General features: G+C 41.2%; 1 protein-coding gene across 1 annotated transcript in view; it reads left to right on the top strand.

The window, feature by feature from the left end:
* Nucleotides 1-4819: 4819 nt before the first annotated feature.
* Nucleotides 4820-17126, top strand: part of slc27a6 (solute carrier family 27 member 6) — a 32033-nt gene continuing 19726 nt past the window's right edge. Inside the window, exons 1-5 of the mRNA XM_080419764.1 lie at nucleotides 4820-5204; nucleotides 6860-7092; nucleotides 8180-8389; nucleotides 10260-10418; nucleotides 16300-16424. Of these exons, the coding sequence (XP_080275890.1) occupies nucleotides 4882-5204; nucleotides 6860-7092; nucleotides 8180-8389; nucleotides 10260-10418; nucleotides 16300-16424 (1050 nt within the window). The 5' untranslated portion in view covers nucleotides 4820-4881. The remainder of the gene's footprint in view (nucleotides 5205-6859; nucleotides 7093-8179; nucleotides 8390-10259; nucleotides 10419-16299; nucleotides 16425-17126) is intronic.

The raw sequence follows: 17126 nt of genomic DNA, 5'->3' as shown, positions 1-17126 counted from the left end.
GGCTCAAAATTAGCCAGTCCATTTGGTTACATTTGTGTAGCCTACTATTTGGAGCTACACCAAAACTGACAGTGAACGTCATGACGTCACCGTCGAACCGACTGCTTGTGCTGAACTAAATGCCAACTTTTGCCAACAGACTACTAGTCTGTTGCAGTCTGTTGTAGTCTGAAGTAGTCTGTTTGGTGGAGAGTCACCTTTAGAGCCCTCAGAGTGCACCATGGGTACCATACAATGTCATTGTGTGATGTTTTCATGTGTGAGTGAGTAGGTCAGAGTGGCTTAATGTCGGGTATCTGCTGAGAACAATGCGCTAGACTCCTGGGAGATGGATTACTGAGGTGGAGCGCATCACCTATACCATCCGCTCCCAGTGCTTGCAACAACACCTACCATCAGCTCCCAGTGCTTACATCAACACCCACCATTATCTCCCAGTGTATCAGCGCCCAGCACTTACAACAATGTAACACCTACAGTACATCTCCCAGTGCTTACTGGGAGTATGTATGGGTCCTTTGGTGACTTAAGGTAACCTACTTTTCCATTAGGGCTTTCAGCACGGTACGGTTTGGTTCGGCACCTCAGTTCGGTGGAGATGAGGATGAGTTACCCAAGCTGTGCTACTCATATGCTGAGTCGGCGGTGCCTGGGAGCGAAGGAAGAATCGTGGCACCTTGTTTTGATACGTTCCTACAAGTCATACTATGTATGGTTACTTGTTCACACGTTTTTGTTATTTAGATTATTTAGATTATTTTATTTGACCACAAATGTACAGATTGTTATTTAGACAGCATGTTGTTTTTAGACAGAGGCTAGGTTCATTGTTTAATAGCGTCCTCTCTGCACTCTACTTATGTGACTATTTACCTTGTTGTAGGCTGACTAGAGTTCATGCCATTTGCTCTGGTTTTTGCATGTAGTAGTTGCTCTGGATAAGAGCAACTGATAAATGCCAGAAATGAAGCTTTATTTGTCACTACACATACAGGTACAAGCAATGAAAGCAAGTGTGTGAGGTCCACAAAATAGAACAATAGAGATAAAGCAAAGAAAATAAAGATAAGAAAAGGCTAGGAAAAAAGGATAGTAGCAGCAATAGCATCAGAAGAGAATGTGCAATAAGGCAAACCATGTATACAGATACCTTGTATAGTATATAAAATAACAACAATAGCAACATAAAAATAATAACAGAGAGAAAAGCAGTACGACATTGTTGTGATTTCGGTTGACCAACATATGGTCCCCTAAGGCCCACGCATGCTACCAAATGAGGTGGTCACCCTATCACCTTTTAGGTGATAGAGAGAGCGCTCTCTATGATAGAGAGAGCTCTCTCTATCACCACCGCGGTGATAAGGTGATAAGGTGACCACCGAAAATGGTAGCATGCGCCCCCCTTAAGAGTCTCCATCTATAAGGGTGGTGGTGAGTGAAGGTTTCTGTTGAGTCGCACGCACGGAGAACCAGTTGACACCAGGCAGTATCACACGACAAGCTCTCAAGTTTAATACACACATAGAGAATACAGTATTGTATAGTGAACACATGACGTGACCAGAAGAAATGGAACAAGGACAGAACAGAATGGATAGGAATAGAACATGCTCATAGCGATCTTGTATCATTGTGCACAGAGGTCAGTCTCTCTGATAAAGTAGTTGATGATCATCGTATCACGGATATCAATATGCTTACGTAGATGCACATGTGTGTACTGGGTCAAGCTGATGAAGGTCATAAATCATGACAGGCATAAACATTCAATGTTTGTAATTTTGTACAGATACCTTGTCTAATTATATACATTGATTAATATTGGTTTGAGCAATACAGGAATAACTACAGTTCAGAGTGCCAACACACTTATTTCGTTTTTCATTTGTATTTATTTGTTTTACCACGGTGGTTTCGAACCCACAACCCCCGTGGTGGTGAGCAGAGACCTTATCACTGCGCCACCCGAGCACTTGGTTTTGTTTTGTTTTTTCATATTTATTTTGACAGGAATACTCTGATTTACACAATGTGTGTGTCCAACCACTCACCCAACATAGAGCACAGACAGTCTGTCATTAACCCTCTCTCAGTCTCCACAAACACACATATCGTCACTGTCTTCTGGAAACCTTGTAAGTCCAAAACTGTTACTTTTCAGGATTAAAAAATTTTTTTTTAACCTGTTTCAATGGATCCAAGGTAGTTATTATTTAGTCATAAGCTGTTGTTAATACTTTTCATTAGTTATCTATAAAACCCAAAGGCACACACAAAAGTACCAAAATATTCCAGATCTACAAGCTCACAATGTGTTGCATAGCTTGTACATCGGCTATTTTTGAAATATGTTGAAATATGGAGTTACAAGGTTTCTGCCTGAGAACCAGGATATGTATAACATAAAACAGCACAACACATAAATTCAACACTTTCCCATGCTACATAACAACTTAATTAAATGATAATTAAAAACAATAACCATGCCCCGAGGCATGCTGGGACATCCCCCCTCTGTCCAATGCATAGCACAGGAGCTAGTAGTTAATGTAGCATCACAATCATTTTAACCACTTTATCCATCTATATGTTGGCTATTCAAAAATAGCAGATATACAAGCTCACAGCGCGTCACTTCGTACATCTGTTATTTTTGAGTATTTTTTATTTCAGACAGACCGCTACAGAAGGAAAAAACTATCCCTTGTGCCATGTATGTCAGGTTAATATTTGACTATGGTGACAGAATGTACCCTACTCTTCTCAGCCAAAAAAACCCAAAAACAGGAACATTTTCAAATGACTACAGACAGTTGTTAAACATTGTATTTTGTGTCGAGTATCAACTGCATTTCTATGGAAATCCTTCCTCCAACATCCATCAACTGAAACCTTTTTTTATGCTTCCAAAATGCGGACAAATATAATGACATTTCTGTTCAAACCCACCTAAAACTGAGTCTACTTGACTACATTACAGTATGGTTCTCAAAGTGGTGTCCGGGAAGGTGTTCTAGGGCGTCCCCAGCAAAATGATTGATAGTTAATAACCAAATTGACCCTTGTGTGTTTGTAACTCTGAGAGTTACAAACTCTCAGAGTTATGGCGGTCCATGGCATATAATAATGCATATAATGGGGGTACTTTATAATCAAAACTTTTTAGAACCATTGCATTGGACTTGGATAAATGTAGATCCCTTCTAGAAAGGATGATTCTATAGAATTCCTTATGTCAGTGGGTTGCAATGTGGGGGTCCTGGTCCCCCTGGGGTCCTTGATCGGCACCCAGGGGTCCCAGCAGATAGATAGATAGACAGACAGACAGACAGACACTGACCGATTGATTGATTGATTGAATACTTTAATACTCAGTAACTCTGTGTAAAATGAACACTGGATTTGACTGTGTAGAGTGGGGCCCCAGAGATAAAAAATACAATAAAATAAATAATGTAATCATATCAAATGGGGGGGGGGGGGGGGGGGGGCAGTGGCTTAGTAGACTATGAGTCCTTGAAATAAAAATAAGTTGTTATTTAATTAGATCATCATCATCATCACCTTCATCATCATCATCAATCCTTAGGTCTCCTGCATGGCTACACCCCCCCACCCTTCTATCTATTTTTATGTATGACCGCAACAAGACGCCCTCTTTTACAAAGAATCCTCCCCCTATTTAGCGAAACAACAGTCACATGATCCACAAAAACACACACACACACACACACACACACACACACACACACACACACACACACACACACACACACACACACACACACACACACACACACACACACACACACACACACACACACACACACACACACAGTCCACAGTCCACAGCAGTACAGTAGGCTACAGTAGTAAGCAGCGTTGCCATGTCCGCTTATTATAAGCGACTTTGGGCTTCTTTTTCTGTGAAGTTGCTTGTAAATATTGGTGGTTGCTTTTTTTGGGGGCTTGTCTCTAAAGAGTATAGTTGCTTATTTTGGGCTTGTTTCTAAAGAGTATAGTTGCTTATTTTGGGCTTGTTTCCCAATGTTGTTTCAACCAGTGCTTTTTCACAAACATTTTCTTGTCAAGGATTTAAATGTATTTGTCAGCGGACCCCCATCTGAAAATATTTTTTGCCCACACAAGAAAAAAATATTCAATTATATCAATCAATTTCTTTTGAAAATAGCAGATCTAGATTGTCTATTTTCAAATAGCCGATGTATAGGCTACCTATAGAATTAAAGTGCTCATGTAGCCTATGGTCTTTTGGTGTGAAGTCTAAGAAGCTTAACCAGAAATGACCCCCACACCCCCAACTGTCTACTGTATACGTTTTATTGCTACTACTACTAGTCAGTGTTGATGTCTGTATATTACTGTATATTAAAAGTATGTCTTTAAATGTCCTGATGAATTGATTGATGTACTTTATTTAGTAAGACATGGGAACAACAGTACATGGAAGTACAAATTCACAATACAAGGTCTACTAAACTGGAAGACTCATTAAGCACTGAGCTTGTTTAAGATGAGATCCCTAATTGAATGCAGAGGACCACAATGGAAACAAGCCCTCAGGGCTTCTTGTGTCATCCTTTTAGCATTAATTGTATAATCGTACCACTGTACTATTCGCAAACTGTTAATAAAGCATTCATGGAGTTCCCCAGTGGGATATGACAGGTAAAAACAATCAATACATGTTAGGCCTATTTTCATAGACCCCAGTTGCTTGTTTCTCTCGCACTACCTGGCAACACCGGTAGTAAGTGCCCAGAGAGCAGCCTGTGGCTGATAGATTAGAAAGACAGATACTAGGAGGAGGAGGAGGAGTAGTAGTCAGTGCGACCGACTCCTCTCCATCGGCGGGTCATGTCGCTCCTTCTGGCCGCTTCGGTGGCCCTGATCGCGGGCATCCTCATCATGATGATCGCCCCCCCGGGCTGGGTCTGGGTCCCGGTGGTGTTGGGTCTTCTTCTAGTGTCCGCGGGCGCCGCCGCGCTGCAGAGGCTGTGTTTCCCGTACCTGTGGCGGGACGCGTGCTTCCTCTGCCGGGTGGTGAGCCGCGGCGCGCGGCTGGAGCTCTACAAGCTGCGCTCCTCCGTGGTGACCGTGGCCGACACGTTCGCGCGCCGGGCGGCCAGCACCCCCCACCGGCCGTTCATCCTCTACGGGGACGAGACGCACACCTACCGGTAAAACTAAAGCATGGCACTGTTGTTGGTTGTTACATGACCGCCCTCTGATCTGATGTTTGCATAATCCCAGGAATGACAAGAGGGTTTTAGCCTATTTGTCACTTAACTTACAAGTAGGCTACAACAAAGCAGAAATGTTGTTAGGACTTGTTTATAATAATAATTATAATAATTATAATAATTATAATATAATATAATATAATATTAAAATATTGATAAAATACTGGATGGAAGACTTAGGTTTAGCTTAGGTACCAAAACGCTCGCCCCAAAACACAGTTGCCCCGGCCCCCGGGGCAAATCCGGCGGTATTCACCTGGTATTCCTAAACGTAACCTCAGTAAAACTATGCCTAAAAACCTAACCCTATTCCTAAACTTAACTTCAGTAAAACCATGCCTAACCCCTAACTTATTTCTAACCTTATCCTCAGTAAAAAAATACAAGAGAAAAGAAATGGGGGCGAGCTCGTTTTGGGGCGAGTCTTCCGGTTACCCAGCTTATCATACAGCAGCATCAGTTTTAATCATAATTTTCATGTTTTCAACATTTTTTATTCATTATAAAATATTTTCAAAAGCAAAATAACCGATCTACAAGCTTACAAGTTACAACATGTCACATCATGATGTGTTGTAAGCTTGTAGACCGGCTATGCAGCTATATTTTTTAAATATTTTTTAAAAGTATGTAAGTCATTTAATCTGTCAAATATGTCATTATAACTAATTTCTTTGTATATTGACCTTTTTTTCATATCTGCCCTGTGAAAGTTCTGTTTACAAAGCCTTAAATTCAAACAGAAATGTAATTTCATTAAAGGATGTAAAATCATTAAAGGAGCTCTACGCCCATTTTCAACCTGTCTTAAATGGTCCTCACTAACTCTCATTATAATATGGTACCATTTTTGTCTACTTGTGTCTGTGTCTCAGAGGAGGGCTGTGGACAGTTCAGACACCTGCCTACCAGTGACATCATCGGTATGCAGGTTTGGTCATTTAAATATATATATATTTTTTTCAAACAATTTTTATTAATGCAAGAACAATGGCTTCTATTTCAGCATAACCTAGCTAACCTTACAGAAAGAGAGACTGTAGTTTCTATTGGCTCGGAATCCCCATCGATGATGTCACTGGTAGGCGAGATTCCGAACTGTCCACAATAATCGTAATAATAATAATAATAATAATAAGGTTGAAATCGGGTGAAGTGCTCCATTAATCGCAATTATTTATACAACAATTAATCGTTGACTAAACTTTAATGCTCATATAGTGTTTGCATTTGTTGATGACATGTATTATTGTGTTAATTTTGTATGCTATGTTGATGAATTAATTTACATAGGACCACAATGGAAACAAGTTCCCAGGACGTTTTTGTGTTATCCTTAAAACCAGGAAAGCATGGGTGTCATATTAGATTTGATCGTTGACTATTAAAAAATAGCCGATATACAAGCTCACAGCGCGTCACTTCGTGCCGCGCTGCGAGCTTGTACATCTGCTATTTTAGAACATTTTTGAAAAATCTTGAAAGTGTGAGAACTATTGATTTTAGAAGGCATTTGCTGAGTCGGCCTCAGGTCTTAATGGGTTAACAATTAACATGTTCAATCAATCAATCAATCAATCAATTGGTGACAGGGACGTGGACGAGCGCAGCAACCGCGTGGCCAACGTGTTCCTGTCGCGCGCCGCGGTGCGGCGGGGCGCCACCGTGGCGCTGCTGATGGGCAACGAGCCCGACTTCGTGTGCGTGTGGCTGGGCCTGTGGAAGCTGGGCTGCGCCGTGGCCTTTCTCAACACCAACATCAAGTCCAGGTCCCTGCTGCACTGCTTCCACTGCTGCGGGGCCACAACGCTGGTGGTCGGAGCAGGTATACTTACCTAAGACTTGTTCCATGTCAAGGATGGACGACCCCCCAAATTGATGTCGTTGCTGTCGGGCAGAAACCTCTTATCTCCGTATTCTAACTTTTTGTGTTTTTTTCGTAAATTAATGCCCTACTTACAGCGTCACACAAAAGCATCAAAAGCAGCAGATCTACAAGCTCGAAACGTGTCGCTTTGCGGTGTGTTTCGAGCTTGTAGATCTGCTACTTTTGCTATTTTTGAATTTGAATCCTGAGAAGTAACAGTTTTGGACGTTTGATGTTTCCACCCGACAGAGACGATATGTTTTTGGCCGCGGACCCTCATTTGAAAATATCTTTTGTGCCAGGGACCCCCCATTTATTTATTTTATATAATTTTTTTCATTGTCCAACAAAATTATAAAAAAGAAATGAAAAGAATAATTGAAAAAACAAGGCTCCCTCACACATTAGAAGGCCAATATCAGTCACCAGAACCAAGGACAGTGTTTTCAATGAATATATCATGGTTAAAATGGAGTTTGAAGTCACAATGGTTTTGTATAGGAAGGGGGCGTGTCTGATAAAATTAATATCAAGTATCTAAATACTGAATCAAGCAAATTAAAAACTGCCGGGGGTATAGTAGAACACAAAAGCCAGAGTAGACGTTAAAATGACCCCAAACATGTTTGAAAGTGAAATATCCCTTTAACATTCGAAAAGATATCGTCTCTGTCGGGTGGAAACCTCATTATGTCCAAAGCGGTTACTTTTCAGGATTCAAATTCAAAAATATCAAAAGTAGCAGATCTACAAGCTCAAAACGAGGCGCGAAGCGACGCGTTTTGAGCTTGTAGATCTGTTACTTTTGATCCTTTTGTGTGACGCTGCAGTATGATCAAGTAGTTGAGCATTCATTTACAAAAAAAAAAAAAAAAAGGAGAATATGGAGATATGAGGTTTCTGCCCGACAGCAACGATACATAGCAACATAGGTTTTTCAGAAAACTGTTAGGATTTAGAAGGCATTTGTAGAACCGGCCTCAGGTCTTAATAATGGGTTAAGCTAAGCCTGGTGTGGATTGGTTGGTCGTGTGTGTGTCCCCAGATCTGGTGTCGTCTCTGGAGGACATCCTGCCCAGCCTGCAGGAGGACAACATCCAGGTGTGGTCCATGACGCGCAGCAGTGACTCCGCCCACGTCCTCACGCTGCTGGACAAGATGGACGCCGCCTCGGCCCGGCCCGTCCCCGCCGAGCTGCGGCACGCCACCTCCCTCAAGGCCCACACCCTTTACATCTTCACCTCTGGGACCACCGGTAACCGAGAAACTCTGCTCAAATGTATAGCGTTTATACTCCAGTGGTTCCCGAACCGGGGGTCGGGACCAGGGGGGTCCCCAAATTTTTTTTGGGGGGTCCTCAGACGATTAGCTTAATGTGCAACATTGTTTTCTCGCTCAACAGTAAACAGACCAACATACAGTATAAGTGTACACAGGGTATCTGCACATTTCTAAAGTGACAATGTAATGACTTTTAAGACCTTTTAAATACCAAATTGGCCAAATTGTCAAATATTACGCAAAAAAACATTGTGAAAATAGCCGATCTACAAGCTTTATTTTCACAATATTTATAATTTCAAATATGATTAAGTTCACCGGAGTACCGGAGACTCATCAAATTATTAGCTTAGGAATGCGACAAAAACTAAAAAATCTCATGAATTCAAGGCTCCATGGGGTGTGTAATCGATAGGAAAAAAGTCATTTTGGGGGTGAACTATCCCTTTAAAGTGATGCTGAAGGTTGGTAGAAGGTTGGGTTGTGTGTGGGTAGCAGGCCATGATAGAAGTCCAAATAATCATCCATCATCTTTATGTGTTGTTACTGTGCTCTGTGATGGAAGAACCTTTAACACACAAACGGACGTAAACAAACCGACACTGGTGGTCGGGCCGAGGCAGCCTGGATGTTGTTTGCGTTCGTAGGTACAAAGCTCAAAGCTGGTACCTACACAACCCAAGATTGTACCAAACGTCAATATCGCTTTAACCACTGAAAGGGGTATTTCACTTTAAAACACTTTGGGGATCATTTTAAAGGTAGGGTAAGTGGAGTGAAGCTGATAAATGGGTACTCGCTCCTGATTGGCTGAATTGTGTCACCTTCCTGAAAATGTATTTTCTGTTTATTAAAGAGCTGGAGAGACAGGGAAACCCATGTTACTGAAGAAACACACTATAGCAATGATTACTGTCAGAATAGTGCTTTAAAGTTTTACAAAAAAACTTTTATTTTAACCAAAAAATATCACTGACCTGTTTTTTTTACCAGCTCAGTGGCCTTGTGGTTAGAGTGTCTGCCCTGAGATGGTGAGGTCAGGGTTCATCAAGTCCATGCATGAAATCCATTAAAATCATGCATGAAATAACTAATTGAAAAATGACGGATCCCCTCACGCATTAGAAGGACAACATTAGTCACCAGAAGCAGGGATGTGTGTTTTCAGTGAGTCTTGATGTGTCTGATCAAATTCATATCAAATACCTACATTAGATATTTGATATACATTTTAATGACCCTGGGGTCAGAAGTGTTTAAAAAAAAAGTAGCATAGATATTGTTTTATCTATTGGTCGCCTATAATGGCATGCCCCAAATAGGACAAGTTTGAAAGTGTTAACTGGACTGTATCCAGGTAGTGTTGCCATGTCTGCTTATTATAAGCGACTTTGGGATTCTTTTTCTGTAAAGTTGCGGGTTGCGTTTTCTTTTTTTTTTGGGGGGGGGGGCTTTTTTCTAAAGTATAGTTGCTTATGTAGGCTTGCTTCCAATTTTCATTTTATTTAAACCAGTGGATGTCAAATATGTTCATGTCATGGACCCTCCAATAATATGTATTTGTCCCTAATCTCCATCTGAAAAGTTTTTTTGCGAGGGAGCCACCAAATTTGTGTTAGAATGTTTCAAAAATCTTCCAAATATTTCACATTTTATTTCAAGATTACTTTTAAAGTAGATCTACAAGCTCACAATGCGACGCGTTGTGAGCTTGTAGACCTGCTATTTTCAAATCGCCGATATATGTAGGTTTAAAGTGCTCATGTGGCCTAGTCGCTTCTTTTGGGCTTGTTCTGTAGACCTGACCTTATTTCTCTCACAAAATCTGGCAACGGTGTGTCCAGGTCTTCCTAAGGCTGCGGTCATCACCCACCTGCAGACCCTGAAGGCAGCAGCAGGCTTCTGGGCGTTCGGAGCGACAGAGAAGGACGTGGTGTACATTCCTCTACCGCTGTACCACAGCGCTGCCTCCATGATCGGCATCGGAGGAACCATTGAGCTGGGTAGGGCCAAAAACCTTACAAACCTTAATTTTTTCCCCCCAATTCTTCTGTGTGTTGTCACTGTTGTTGCATCCTCACTGACCCGCCAGTGAGGAGCCCCCACCGGGAGGACGTAGAGCCTTCGTCCTACTCCTTCCGCCCCACACTCCCTGTTGACAGGTGCCGTCCCCAGCCCGTAGGAGATTACATGCAGTAACAATAATCACCCTCCCTGCCCGGCTTCCCTTAACCGAACACTAATTGTGTTTGTGTATAGACGCTCGACCAGTGTTGCAGTGCTACTTTTAGAAGTGGGGGAGCGCCCTATAACACATGCGCGAGAGCACATGCACGCGCATTCACGCGTGCACGTGCGCAACGCGCGCAGACACGCACACTCTATAAAAACATGCAGACGTAATATGAAAACATTGTGACAGCGCACCTTGACCAATATGAAAACATTACATTGCATATGTTATGAATAGCATTAAAATGTGAATTACGTCAATAAATATGAATGGCAAAAATATACATGTGAGCCTGTATGCATGGCAACAAGTGCATGGCAAAGGGTGTATTTTTTCCTAGCAAAAGCCTACATTTGTGTTGGATGTGATTGTGAATAGTTTCTAGTAGTTACAACTACAACTTATATAATTTATCCGACGCTTGCTCGCTCCAGTCTAATTTCCCACTCTACAATCACCTGCAGTACTCGAGATGAACGTCAGATCGTTTTTCTAGTGACAAGGCTACAATACACAGGATATTATTGCATGGCTTCCATACACGGCCATATGAACACTCAATGCATTTTGTTATTGTAATAACAATTGTTATCGTAATTGTAATCGTGTGATCCCGTACCAACAACGATGCACATGTCAATTTGTGTGTCCCATCCATAGCTTATATGCATTCATTGAAGGAAGTTTACATGTTTTTGCTGCTGCTATGAATCTCATCCCATCACGCAGATAATGTTGTCCGAGTGAATATCATGGAAAAGTGGAGATATTTGGCTAAATACACGTTTTCTGCCAGAACCTTTTGTTGAAACAGCTGACCCAAAGTCGTGCAATTAATTATGGAAGAGTAGCCTATCCTACACAAGGAGAACTGAAAACCCTCCAAGAAAATGCATTGTGTTTTATGTGGCTGTGTATGTATCTAATACAAACACGCTCTGCCAGGAACTGTGTATTTCTCATATAGGCTGTAAAGTGCCATGTCTAAACTGTAGTAAAAATAAAGAATATAATTTAGCTACTCACCGAAACAAAGGCAGTTTTATAAAAGCCTGTTCTTCGCGATGGGAAGCCTCTCAGAAACCCACCTTTTGTATAAATTCCACTCTTTAGTCAGAAAATGTCCACAAGACGGTGAACTTTTATTTTGATTGATTGATTGAATACTTTTTTGGTTTATTGGTATGGTTTAAATGTTGTCACCTATCTGAAAATGTACTATATTCTGTTTACTAAAGAGCTAGAGAGACCCCTGTGACCGAACAAACGCTCTGTAGCAATGATTACTATCAGAATAGTACTTTAAAGGGCAAGACCACTTTGGTAGAGGTTTGGGTTGTGTATTTACCTTGCCATGATGTAACTCCAAAGGTGGACAACAAATCAAAAATAATTGCTCCATTGATTAGAAATTGATAATTCAAAATATGCTCCTCATTGACTTACATTGTACGGTGAAACAGCTCTCAAAGTCACTCTTTTAGCACATAAACTAACGCAAACAAAGTTGATTCAGACAATATAGAACCTCACCAAACCCAGTACTGTTTTTTTTATTTTTTATAAAAATGTCAACTTCCTGTTGATTTTACTATTTGAAGATCCGGATCCAGTCCGGGTTTTCTTCTAAATAAAAATAGCAAAATCAACGGGAAGGTAAAATGTTTATTTAAAAAAAAAACAGTACTGGGTTTGGTGAGGTTCTATATTGTCTGAATCAACTTTGTTTGCGTCCATTTCCGTGCTAAAAGAGTGACTTTGAGAGCTGTTTCAGCATACAATGTAAGTCAATGAGGAGCATATTTTGAATTATCAATTTCTAATCAATGGAGCAATTATTTTGTATTTCTTGTCCACCTTTGGAGTTACATAATGGCAAGGTAACTACACAACCCAAACAAACCTCTAACAAAAAAAGTCTTGCCCTTTAACCTTTTTAACAAAAAAATAAAAATTACCCAAAAATATCTCTTACCCTACCTTTAAGTACATTAACCAAGTACATGTACGTGTACCCGTTGTCAGAGTACTTAGTACATCCATTATCATGGTACTTGGAGGCCAGTCTCTGACGTCAGTCGTCACCCCATTGTGCATGTTGAATGAATCAATGGCAGGGCTGGTTGGGAAGGGAGAGCATTTCAACTCGCATTGGCCCAGTGTGAACCGGAACAATAATTTGGACAGCACACACACTGAGAGAGAGAATGACAGAGTGAGACAGAGAGTGAGTCTTTGTGTGTGTGTGTGTCTGTGTGTGTGTGTGTGTGTGTGTGTGTGTGTGTGTGTGTGTGTGTGTGTGTGTGTGTGTGTGTGTGTGTGTGTGTGTGTGAGAGAGAGTGAGAGAGGTTGTCTTTCATGCAGACCCCACTTTGAGATCCACTTAAAATGAATCACAGATTCATTGAAAACAATACTCATCATATCAGTCGATTACATCGTTGGTTCTCAAAGTGGGGTCCGGGGACCCCCAGGGGTTCTTTGTGGGGGGGATTGTTCCAGGGGGTCCCCAGCAAAATGTGTTCATATAGCATCACAATAATTTTAACCACTTTAACCTTTTATACTTTGGCTATTCAAAAATAGCAAGCTCATAGCGTAGTAAACATTTTTAAAATCTGTGCAAATCTTTGAATATAATACTTTTCAGAGCGAACATTTGTAACTCAAATCTTTGCTTCTGGGGGGGGGGGGGGACAAAATATTTTGACATGGGGGTCCTCGGCCAAACACATGTCATTTTGGGGAGTCCTTGACACGAAAAAGTTTGAGAACCACTGGATTACGTAACGATCCTTTTTGTGAGCGTGTCAGCGGGTCAGGAAAACAGAGCGGTCCTTTGACAGAGCCCTGTGTTCCTCCAGAACGCAAGCAGCAGCACGTACAGTGAAGCTGTTTGCTGTATGATGTGATGATTCCAACAAAGAGCCTGGCCTCGCTGGACCCCGCGTCTCACCATTAAGGGCTTAATGAGCGAGGACGGGTAGAACCACACGTGTACAGGACACAGTTAGGTTGTTGTTCAAGCAGCACGCCCACACCAGTGTTGTGCCAGATTTTGTGAGAGAAATATGCAACCGGGTCTATGAAAAAAAGCCCAAAAGAAGTGACTATTATAGGCCACATGAGCACTTTAAACCTATGTGCATCGGATATTTGAAAATAGCCGATCTACCAGCTCACATTGCGACGCGTTGTGAGCTTGTAGATCTGCTATTTTCCAAAAAATCTTGGAGAAAAAAGGTGAAACATTTTGAATATTTTTGTTTACATTACAACAACACAAATCTAGTAAGGGGGTCCCTGGAAAGTATTTTCAGATGTGGGGTCCTTGATTTGAGAGTGTTTGAGAACCACTGGGTTAAACAACATTAGGAAACAAGCCCAAATAAGCAACTACACTTTAGAAACAAGCAAAAAAAAAAAAAAACTACCAATATTTACAAGAGACTTTACAGAAAAACAAGCCCAAATTCGCTTATAATAATCAGACATGGCAACACTGACATACACACACACACACACACACACACACACACACACACACACACACACACACACACACACACACACACACACACACCGCAGTTCCTCTGGGCATTGTGTGACTGTACTGGGAAAATAAAGACGTTGGGATATTTTAACATTTGCCAATTTTAATTAATAATTAAGTTATTTGGCACAATGTGTGAGTACACATGCCCTGTGTGTTTATCTATGAAAACACACACACACACACACACACGCACACGCACACGCACACACACACACACTTGTGCACTGTTCTATTCTTAAAATCACATTTCTCCAGCTTCAACAGGGTGTGTTTGCTTGTCATAGCTTTTCTGACAGGGTAATAGATGGTTCATGTGCACTTTGACTACATTTGTATTATACCCGTTAATAATACACTATGCAAATACTGGACGATCCAAGTGGAGAGGATCATGCAAGACCCTATATTTCTAATACACAGGTCCTAGACTCTTCTCCCCCCTGGCTCCCAAACTGTGGAATAAACTCCCCATTGCAGTCAGAACTGCAGACTCACCCCTCATCTTATGCTGTATTCTGAAGCCTCACCTCTTCAGACGCCACCTCACCCCCTTAGGGCTGTCACCATTACAAATTTAAATAGACGATTCATTTAATTGTCTCTCCAATAATTGAGATTAACAATTTAATTGTGTGTAAGGCATTGAACATTGGAACATACGAGTACAAATTACATTTCTGTTTGTAATAAAAAATTGCCCAGGGCAGCAAATAACTTAAACATACAAAGAAATTATTGGCATATTTGTATGTAGAAATAGCAGAAATAGCTGATTGTTCGTGACGCGTTGTAAGCTTGTAGATCAGCTATTTCCGCTTTTTTTATATTTGAAAATGTGTGAACATTTTTCAACATGGAAACCATTATGATGATTATACAAAAATAATTGCGATTATCTCAAATAATTGTCACTCCCTAGCATTCACCTCTTTAGGCGCCACCTCACCCCCTAGCACTGACAGTAGCTCCCCTTGTATTCCTTCTTGTCACCTTTGATCATATTTCTTGGTCACTTGTTCTTAAGTTTTTGATTGATGTTTTTGATTCTTTGTTTACCGTGTAACCTAGTTCTCAGAGGCTCTACTTTGTTCTCTCTGCACCCTATTGATGTGACTGTTTACCTTGTTGTTTATTGACTAGAGTTCATTCATGTTTACTCTGCTTATTCTGATCTCACACTGGATAAGAGCGTCAGCTAAACGTCTGCTAAAAATGCCTAACTTGCTGAGTTTCCCCTCACTGGATCAATAAAGGTCTATCTATGTATCTACCGTGGATGGGACAATGTCCATCTGTGTCAGTGATAAACATCGTGGACACGACGTTACCTTGAGGAGGACATTTTGTCCTCCGTTAGCCTTATCTGTACTTTTATTTACATTCCATTTGCGGTGTCCTCCCCTTAAAGCACAGCACAGCGCGCCGGACTGTGCCTTCCGCTTGTGTGATGCGCTTTGGCCGACCTCATGTGTCCCAACACCCACCACTGTTTGTTGAAGGAACGCTGTCAAAAGTTCACAGACTATATGGAGGGATTGGCCAGAAAAACAACAACAAATAAACAGTCGATCCGAAGTGTGTACAAATGTAACCAAATGGACCCTTACGGGTCCATTTTGTTTGGGAACCTGTGCTCTAAAACAGCGGTACTCAAACATTTTCGTGTCGAGGACGCCCAAATTGGAAACATCAAAAAATTTAAATGTGCAAAGGACTCCCAGAAGACATGAAGATTTGTGTTTAAAAAGAAATACATATATTCAACAACTTTCAAACACTTTTTCAAAAATCTTCAAAAACTGCAGATGTACAAGTCACAGTCTAATACAGCCAATCTATAATAATAAGCTCACAATGCGTCGCGTCTCAGCAATACTGCTTGTTTTTTCACAACTTTGAAAGGTAATTTTCGAATTTTAATCATTTGAATTTGGCTGGTTAGTTAATAACACGTTATTCTATGGAGTGACAATCGAAGAATACATATTATTACATATTGTTTACTGCTTTGCAGGGTCTGTAATGTTGATACAAACTCAGGTCCATGCAAGACATGAATGTGACTGAATGTCCTGCGTTTTGTGTGTCATTCCAGGCGGGACGTGCGTCCTCAAAAAAAAGTTCTCGGCCTCACAGTTCTGGAATGACTGTAGGAAATACAACGTGACCATCTTTCAGTATATCGGAGAACTGTGTCGCTACCTCTGCAATCAGCCCAAGGTAATGTATTGTCCTCACAACACACGCATGCACATGCGCACGCGCGCACACGCACACGCACACGCACACGCACACACACACCCACCAGTGGTGGAAAAAGTACTAAACATTTTTACTTAAAGGGATATTTCACTTTCAAAACAAATTTGGGTTATTTTAGTCTACTCAGGCTTTTGTGAGCCCCCAGACAGTTTTTAAGTTGCTCGATTCAGTATTTTGTCATTTGACATTCATTTTATCAGACACGCCCCCTGGCCCCTTCCTATGCAAACCCATTGTAACTTCAAACTCGATTTTAACCATGTTAGATTCATCAGAAACACCCGTCCTTGTCCTTTTAACACATTGACTGCCAGAGTTTATTCATAATGTACTCACCCCTGTGCCAGCAATTTGCGTGTTTTTAATTTTTTTTGTTTTTTAATTTTTCATTCAAATACATTCTCTGATTGTGTTGTCAAGCACCTACGATTGTTCCACCAGTAGAGAGCAGCACATCCACACATTGATCACCTCGCTCGCCCCCTCCCAAACAGGCCCACGTCATATCCGGTCATTCAAAGGATGTGACGTTTTCGACAATTCCCGGCCCGCTGATCGGCCTGAAAACGATGTGATACACTACGACGATGACTGTTAGTCACCCGGACCAAAGAAAATAGAAGTTGAGCTGTCCGTTCGTTTTTTATACCGTGTGAAAAA

This window comes from Gymnoscopelus braueri (genome assembly GCF_963280865.1).
Source record: "Gymnoscopelus braueri genome assembly, chromosome: 22".
In the NCBI taxonomy this organism is placed as follows: Eukaryota; Metazoa; Chordata; class Actinopteri; order Myctophiformes; family Myctophidae; genus Gymnoscopelus; species Gymnoscopelus braueri.
The sequence above is the reverse complement of the archived record's forward strand: the minus strand, read 5'-3'. Positions and strand labels throughout refer to the sequence as shown.